This window comes from Crocodylus porosus, unplaced genomic scaffold (genome assembly GCF_001723895.1).
Source record: "Crocodylus porosus isolate Cpor-Errol unplaced genomic scaffold, CroPor_comp1, whole genome shotgun sequence".
NCBI classification, from domain to species: domain Eukaryota; kingdom Metazoa; phylum Chordata; order Crocodylia; family Crocodylidae; genus Crocodylus; species Crocodylus porosus.
The window spans coordinates 70654828-70664105 of NW_017728948.1; the positions used below are offsets into that span (position 1 = coordinate 70654828).

Sequence of the window (9278 nt, forward strand, 5' to 3'; positions counted from 1 at the left end):
AGTCTGACTTCACAGATCCTGTGCTCAAAGGAAATATATCCAACATTTTTACTAAATGAGAATGTGAACAGAAATTAATTAGCCATGGGACACTAAATACCAGGGACTTAAGACGATGACTTCATGATCCATTAAAAGCTACCTGACACTGGCTAACCTCTGAACTTCACAGGTGATAATGACCCTCCTGAACAATCTTGTTCTTTATCATTTTTTTACTGCATCTCTCCCGACTGTTGGCTACCTAACAATCTCTCTTGCATCCTGTTTTTATCTACAGATAGGATTTTACACCAGCTTTGGTTCCATCTGGTATTTAGCTCCACTATGTCTTTTTTTCTCTCAGAGGCTTGAGGAAGGGTACTAGGATACCTGAAAACTTGCCTGTGCCAACCATGCAGTTAGCTCAATAAAAGGTATCGCAGCCAAAAATTCTTGCCTCCCCCATATTTCTTGGACCATCATGGTAATGTCACCACCTGAACCCTACAATAACTGGCATGAAAATTAAAAAAAAATTGAAAATGAAAAGAACAATCTGAAAAAAAAAAGTTTCACAGCATTAACTAATTTTCTGCTGACAAAGTTTTATTGAATCAGCAATAAATCATTCTTTTCTTTTTATTGAGATAGGACATATACCAATCACTTATGGAATGGATGGGGTGACAATGAGCTAATACGTTTTGAAATTTTCCATTTTTGACTTACCATTTCATCAGCTAGAATGCCATTCAATCCGTGTTGGTGAAGCAGTGCTAACCAATTCAAACCAATCTTCTGATATGGCTTGAGTTCCAAACTAATGAGACAGGACAGTTTATAAACTTTACATCTTTTGGTCCTTTCTTTATGAACAATGAATACTATCAATACAAAAGTTATTAAGTGTGATAGTTATGCTAAATAAGCTAGTAATGTTTCTTTCTTTTTCTTCCACTAAAGGCCCATTTGTCAGTCTGTGACCATCTTCATAACTCCTCAACCCTTTATTCACTAAATACCAATGTACCATTCTGTGTAGACAGTTTTCTGGTTAATTTAAGTAACTATGTTTCCCTCGTTTTATGCGGGTTCTGTATGTGCAAATTCACACTTACGTGATGACCCTTTTTATACCAAAAATTCATTATATGCAAGGTAAATTCACTCTTATGCAATCGGTGTGGTGGAAGCCTGCAGTCAGCTGCTTTGTGTGGTACACTGTGGAAGTGTCACACACCAAAATACAGTCTTCTGTATGGATCTGTGCTCCTCACTTGTTTGCGACATGTTTCTGTAGTTGCCATCCTCATTATGACAGTGCCCTGTGCTTGTGTGTACTGTCTGCTGTTGGTGAGTACCAACACCGTCTTGTAAAAAAGTGGCAGAAATGGGTCTGGGAGTCAGTACAGTTGAGATCTTGGAACGTACCCCCTATTTGTTACATTGTAAAGTGGGTACCCAACGTGAATTCGAATTATGCGTCGTTTTCCAGAAACATGTACAGCATAAAGTGAGGGAAACCTTTATTTTGAATTAAACACTAGTGGTTTTCTGCTTTACCCCTTTATAATTTCATAAGTTTTGTATTACTGATTTACTGTATTTACTGGCATAGGACATGCACCTTTCCCCCAAAAAATCTGCCCTCCATAATTGGGATGCATGTCTTTAAAAGGGCAGCTGATTTTCTGTGCTGGAATGGAAGTAGCATGGAGACCTGTAAAGGCTGCTCTGCTTTTTCCTTCCTTGGGCTTGGGGCTGGCAGTGAGGGAGGAGAAGCAAAATTCACTGTCTGGGGTTAGAGCTGCAGTGTTAACCCTTTTACAATCACTGCTCTAGCACTGGCTGACTCTGCAGAGCATCCTCTGCTTCTGTGGTTAGGACTGAGCCACGATTCTGGAAAAATCTCTGTTTCTTCATTCTGCCTTCCCAAAACAAGGTGCGTACCTTATTTGGGAGGGAGGGTGCGGTTTTTGAGAAAATATTCATGTACACTAGTTGCTCTTAAAAAGAAATGGAAAAAAATTAGTTCTCTTTAACAAATCTGCATTGCTATCACAACTCCAGGGAAAGTAGGAAAAAAGTTGCAAGCAAATCTCTCACCTGGTGGTCAGTCTTAGGAGATATCTTAACAAGTACAAGCCAATGCCTTACTTTTCTGTATGCAGGCTACAGATCCACCAATTCTTGACCTCCACCCTTTTTCCTCTTATGTTTATATGACCCAAAAACTTTTTGCTATTCCCATTAATATCCATTTCAAAGTCTAACTTTTTGCAATTCTCACTCCACTCTTAAAATGTGCCTTTCTAAGCAGCCCTTTCCTTACATTTCTCTCTACCCATTTACAATATTGTATTTGAGGTGCTTTATCTCAATTAAATCTGGAGCCCTTCTCCACAAGTTTTCTCTACCCTGACTTATAAAAAAAAGTTCCAAATAAGTTTTGCATTCAGGGTCTCCCCTACATTAAAATCCCTGAGGTCATCAGTATAGCTGACTAACTAGCTTCCTTTTTTTAAATCAAAGAATGCCTTTGCAAAGTTGAGAAGATTAGAGCTAGTCCTCCTTTCATGAGCCGCTTCAGTTTTTAAATTAAATGATCAACTTGACTTGTTAACTTTAGGCAGTCCAGAATTATACTGGCTCTCAAGCTCATCTCAGCCCTTTATGTATCAGACAAACTATCCATTTTAAAACGTAGTAATACCTTTGATTCAGAATAGAAGGTTGTTCTATATTCCATCCAGATCCACCATCCTCAGTGATTCTGGTCACTTGGTTTGTCAATTTATTTGAAATATCTTCACATTTGTTCATAAGTTTTAGAACCACATCTCTCTCTCTGAGCAGTGTTTTGCAATTCCATATTATATCTTCCGACAACCCATTTGTCTTGCTCATTTTTGAAACCTAAGGAAAGGAAAAAAATATCCAAATGAACCAAAATGGCAAAACTGAGAGCTTCAAGAAAAACTTCAAATATTGGCTAGCAATTCATTTGAAAGTTTCATAAGGTTTTCCTAAAACAAAACTTTGATAAGATTATAGACAATTATTATGTTTGTGCCAAAAGAATTGCATTTCTCTCATCATAAAAAAAGAGTGCACAGCTGTCCAACCTGGTTTTCCATTAAGACAATGAACTCTTCCATGGGGCAGGGAGGAAGCACTTCACCAAGGAAGATTGCCTTGCTCTTGGGAAAGGATGAACAGCTGTATGCTCCTGAGAACCCTCAATACCCCACAATGCTACACTGAAGAGGAGAGTAACTTCCAATAGGCCACTCAGAAGCTGTCAGGAAGCCCTGTGGGTCCACCTATGCTGCCTCTTACCCCATGCACAGTTCTGGGTGATGCACAGTTGTGTACAGGGTGAGAGGCTGGGGGTTGGTCAAAATTTTCCTGCAGCTGAAGTTGTCCCAGAAGGATACCGCTCTCAGAGAATTGCGCTGTCCAGTGCACATTTCTGGGTCATCCAAAGCACCATGTGGGCCAAGGCAGCACATCTACCTCTAGCTGACGCCTACATGGTATCAGCTGGAGAGAGAGAGAGAGAACTAGTTTGCATGGGGGCTGAGGGGCCAAGAAGTATCTCCCTGTCCCTCCTTGGCTGGAGAGCTCATCTTTGAGGTGACTTTGGTGCTCTCCAGTAGTAGAACTGGAATGCCTGCAAGATCCCCCTCACCACATTTTCCAATGCTGCAAATTTCCCTGAAATTGAACACTCATCCTTAGCCTTACTCACAATGCCCTTTTTACTTTTTGTTGCCAAGGTTTTCCATCCAAAACTCACCATTTGTGAAAGTTAAGCAACAACAGTGAATTTCCACAACAGAACAGCCGATATGCTAATTGCCTGTGTCTGCTCTTACCCTGTGGTAAATACAAGGTAGTCTATACCTCTATGAAAGGAGCATAAAAGTTACCCTTGTGCTCACTGATGGGGCAAGAATGAGCACAGAGGCAGTTAATGCAGAATAGATAAAACAACCCAAGTTCACACCTGGTTTACCTTGCAGCAACTCATGTGTTTCTCATGCTACCTGGTTAGGGTCCCCATAAGACCATAAGCCAGAGTGAAACACACAGTCACTCCCTTTCCCTTTCTTCCTCTTCATGAAACAGACCTGCTTTCTACAGGGTGTAGAGCTATATAAGTCATCTCTGCTCACAGTGGAAGAGTAGCCTGGGGTGAAAGAAACAAAAGCAACCTGCCCTGAAGTACCTATCGTGGTTACTTTACTTAAAAAAAAATAAAAATAGTTTGGATGCCAGGTTGAATAATTTCAACCTTGCTGTTCTATACCCAATTGATCTTTCAGATCTCCTGTAAGTTGCATCATGTTTAACAACATGGAGAAATACATGGCTGAGCAACAGATGACACTGTTGGCGATAAGATTTGCAAATCCATGTTATACAAGTTACTTTTGGAGAATTTTCTTCTGTCAGTTTTTACATGTGATGTATATATTTGAGGCCCCTGCAGTTTCTATGCACACAATAGACCAATCCAAATAAAAAAAACAAAAAACTTTCTAAACACATTCACATATCAATTAATGAAAAGAATGTTGCAAAATACGCATATAGGAGAGCTGGAAGACTTTAGCATTCTCTCCCCCTGCCCTGGCTTGATAGAAAAGACAACTGGACAGAGAGGCCTCAGTCTCCGTGCAGGCGGCATAATGCAAAAGAAGTGCTGGAGACGGCAGCAAAAACTTTCATAGGTGAGGGATTTTCACCTGACCCTCTGCCAGGTACAGCTCCTTAACCTGTAGTTGGTGTAGCTCCAAACAAGACTCCCTACCTACTAACCTACAGATTCCTGCTGCCAGCATTCATCTCCAGTTCAAAGAGATGAACACTGATTACAAGAGAGGAGTGGCCCAATAATCCATGTTATCCTCTACCCACCCTGCTGAAGCCTTAAGGAGAAACAGGAGTGTGGGGGGCAGAATCCAGGGCAACACCTGTCAGCTCTTTCAACTTCCAGCATCAGAACACAACTCTAACACCCTGTTTCAACAGAGAATTGACTCAGGACTGGAAAGCAATTGAACTAAGAATTAATTGCTGTTAAACTTAAATTGGGGTTTTAGGCTATGTAGACTGAAGTCTTCCAAAGCACTGAGTACGTGCAGAAGAGAACTAGAAACATGATAACTCAGCATGCCACTAGCCTTGACACTGGCTTCCACATACATCAAACCTCTTTAGTGAGCCCTCATACACAATGATGGAGTTGAAGCCACAAGCACAGGTGTGTTAGTTGAACTGCTCTTCTAAGACAGTGTCACGGATTATGGAAATGTTTTGGGCTCTAGCAGTGGCACCATATGCTGCTTTAAAAAAAAAGTTATGGATACGTCTATCCTCATTATTAATAAACATGAATGTTAACAGTACTACTCAAAGACACTAAATGAAGTACTGTAACTCCATCATGCTGGGACAGAATATCTGGAACTAGTTAATCCACACAAAGAATCAAGGTGGGTTCAAAAACTATTCCACTATTAGCAGATTTTATTTCAAATAATAATTTTGATACTTATTTCTAAAGGGACAGTGTCTTTTGGGAACCGGATGATTAGCCACCTTCAAACAAAGACATTAAGAATAAGTAAACAGCTTATGAAGAACACTGGGCATTGAAAAGAACTAAGTGATAATGCTGGCATAAGAATTAATGGGTATAACCTAGCCATGAATGCATTTAGGACAGACATTAGAAGAACGTTTCCAATAGGAATAGAGGAAGGAACAAGAAAAAAACCTAGCTAATTCTAACACAGAGCTTGAGCCATTTATGAAACATTTCATATTGCACTGCTACCTGCAATAGCAAGGGACACTTCCAGACACTATGTAGTATAATCCTAGACTTATATAAAGGAGTTAAAAATAGAATTTGGGAAAATATGCAGGAAGTGCCTTACTTAAAATAAGCTTAAGAAATTAAATCCATTCAGTACTTCAAACACTCTTCAAATAAAAAAGGCCATTTAACTATACACACAGCTAGTAGATCTAAACATATTATTCATTATTAATTTATCCCTTTCAGTTTCATTTTCATTGCTGGTTTAAGGATATTTGCTTGCATCTTAATTGGAATCCAAGGGCCTGCATCTTACTAAGTCTGACAAATGTTTATCAAAATAAACTGTTAGTTCTTACTACAACAAAATTATATCAATATTGACTTCTGATACAGTAAACATGGGATCTAGAGTGAGTAACTAAAGGCTAAGGTATAAAACAACTCTCCAAGGATTTGCCCAGGTTTTTAAAAGAGTTGCTAAAATTCATCTTTCTAAAGCATCCACAAAAATGTGCCCCTCAGCCACAGCTCTAGGTAACTTCAGCCATGCTCATGTTTGTTGAATCTGACTGCTTTTATCGTATCATCTAAAGTCTGTTAACTGTACCCTTTACGTAGCTCATCTCCAAACTGTCTAATACTTCACTATGGATTGTCACTGAAGAGCACATTTCTTATGTGTTGTAAATTCTCTCTTCCATTGTTTTCAACTTCTGCAATTCCTGCAAATAGAACAGCTTTTCATCTATTTCCACAGAAAATCAAGACTATACAACATTGTTTCATTTTATTATCACCAATATCTAATAACTATACATATTTCTGGCAACTTTCAGAAGGGGATCTCCAAGTATTCAAGCTCAGATGTTCAGTAACTTTCTAAAACATAAATCCATGTTCACAGAAACATGCTTTCATCTAGTCCTGATGAAAGAGGGCAACCATAACTCTCAAGGCTGCTTCTGACAACTAGGTTGATCCATCGTGTTCTAGCTCAGCAGTGACCAACCTGTAATGTGTGCTACAAGAGGCACAGCCAGCCTGTGTGTGGTGTGGCAGATTTGGGAGGGGACAAGTAGAGCAGTGGCAGATAGTGGGTGGGGAGGAGAAAAGAGAGGAGCAACTTAGCCAAGGAGCACAGGGCAGGAAGTAGAAAGCAGAGCAGCAGACTGGGTAAGGGAAAAGCATCTGAATGGCACTCAGGGAGGGAGTGGGGCTAATTTGTGGTATGCCTGGTTGCCCAAAAAGGTTGCCCATCCCCTGCCCATGTTCTAGCCTATCTGCACACTATGTATTCATTCATTTTAACTACCTCATTAATAACTAGAAGCAATTCTATAGTTAAATGGGTACAAGGTGAACTTCGAGCCCACAAGAAGCTGCTCAGAATTCAAATGGGATCCACGCTAGGGCAAGATCAAGTGGGAAATCATTTTAGAGCTGGGGTCACTTTAAACTGAAACCTATTTTGTGCTTAAAGATGGAAAAATAATGAAAAGAGTTCTTTTACAGTATGCATTTTCAAAATATGAACATGCAGATCTAGGTATTCCTGAGTCAATCATATATTACTACACAAAGAGTTTTGGAAATATTTTTCAGACTCGTGTTTCACCTCAAGGATCTGAAGAAATGGCAGTCCCCCTCGTCTCTCCTCCCTCTTTAAAATGGTAGTTTTAAAAAGAGTTCTGGTCTTTTGTACCAAAGGTCTTAAGATTTCTTTAAGCTGCTAGGCATACTTTGAGATGTGGTGTGAAGGAAACGGGGATAACAGACATCCTTTTGAACTTTTCTGGACAGGATGGACACAGAAAAACAATCATCCTATTAAGAGGGAGAACAGGAACTGTTACAATTCTGTTAAATCTACAGTAACAGTTGTATCCATCTACTCCTATTGTGTGATAAGTGGAAATTAAGCCACAGCATTTTACCCCAAAGGAAGAAGTTAAAATTACCATACCCATAGAATAGGTAGGGATGGATAAAACACTGATAAGCAGTGAGGTGGTGTATTGATATGCGTGTTCATTCCCAACATCAATTTCATGATGACCTGCAACTGCCCAAGGTTGGACTTGATAATGCACAATGGATGCATTCAAAACTGAATGTTCCTTTAATGTGGTGACCCACTAAAAGTTGTCCCAACACTCTTAATAAAATGAGGAGTATCCTCCTCAAGCATTCTCTTCTTACAAGAGACTTAATTTTTGTAAAATGCTAAACTGCTAAGATTAAAATTTAAATAGTGCCAATGGTTCCATTTCTCTATAATTGCAGAGCTAACCCATAAACAATGTAAATAAAATAAAAAACAAACAAGTTTCTTCTTTAACTGGAATTAAATGAACTGGTAAGTTCTTGATTAAAGTAAAAGTCCACTAAAAAAAGATATTTATTATTAGCTTGATATTTTTTTTTAAACAGGAGAGGCGAACACAGTTTACTGAAAGTTCTTAACTTAAAACAAAACTAGGACTTACATGTAGGTGCCTGCAAATATTTTTCTGAAAAAACACTTCTTAAAAAAAGAGTTATGGAAAACATGATTTTTAATAAGAGATTATAAAATTCCAGCAGTTGTTCTAATGCCTAAAGCTCTGGTTGGCATGAATATAAATCCTGTAATCTATAAATAAACGCACTGAAAATGAAGCCATCTGTTATAAAAACCACCCATTCTGTTTCATGTCAGCTTGTTAGCTTTCATCTCCAAGTTACAACAAGAAGCATTTTAGTGTCTGTTCTAAACAATCTACATGAAAAGCAGGCTATTAGTGTATCATATAAAAAGCAATGTGATTAGCTTTGGGCAGTCTTACAGGGTCACTTGAGATTTAGGATCCAACTTGCAGAAATTTGGATAAGTGACACATTTACATTTTTGAAAAATTTGACCCTATCAGGGGCCAGGTTAATGTGTTATTTATTCCCTAGACAACAGATACATATAGAAGCTTCCATATAGTTCACTTGGCAGGACTCGAACCATGAGACTCCTACACAGCCTGTCATTTGAGCTTATGGAAGTGCTGATAGGAGAATTAAAGTCTGTCTTGCGTATGTAGAGCACCACTGATACAGGACTGATCAATTGTCCCCCATGAGGTTCACTGATATTTGCTAACAGGAAAGACTTAGATCTTGGAGTCCCATTCTTGACTCTGTAGCTCAACATGCTTAGTAGGCTCCAATTTCTGTCCACTCTCCCCAAACTTAGTCCTTTGCTGTCTCATATCTTTCAACCTCTCCTTTTGCTAGTCTTCGTGGCTGCTTACAGATGTGAAAAAAAATTAGAGCACAGCGCATGCCCAGAAGAGGCACTGAGTTAATTGGACCTGGCTTGCCCAACGTTTGTATAGATCAGGCACTTCAGCGGAGCTTTTTGACACTTTTTTCAAATCAGCTGAAGCTCCCGATCTATACAGAAGCTATGGAGCCAGGCTGAAATAACGCACTG

General features: G+C 39.2%; 1 protein-coding gene across 4 annotated transcripts in view; it reads right to left on the reverse strand.

The window, feature by feature from the left end:
* The window catches only part of SMARCAD1 (SWI/SNF-related, matrix-associated actin-dependent regulator of chromatin, subfamily a, containing DEAD/H box 1), an 80018-nt gene that overhangs the window by 20994 nt on the left and 49746 nt on the right, over positions 1–9278 (reverse strand). For all 4 annotated transcript variants that reach the window (XM_019553190.1, XM_019553191.1, XM_019553189.1 and 1 more), the window contains 2 exons: positions 2696–2898; positions 712–802 (listed from right to left, as the gene is read on the reverse strand). In XM_019553190.1, coding sequence (XP_019408735.1) covers positions 712–802; positions 2696–2898 — 294 coding nt within the window. The remainder of the gene's footprint in view (positions 1–711; positions 803–2695; positions 2899–9278) is intronic.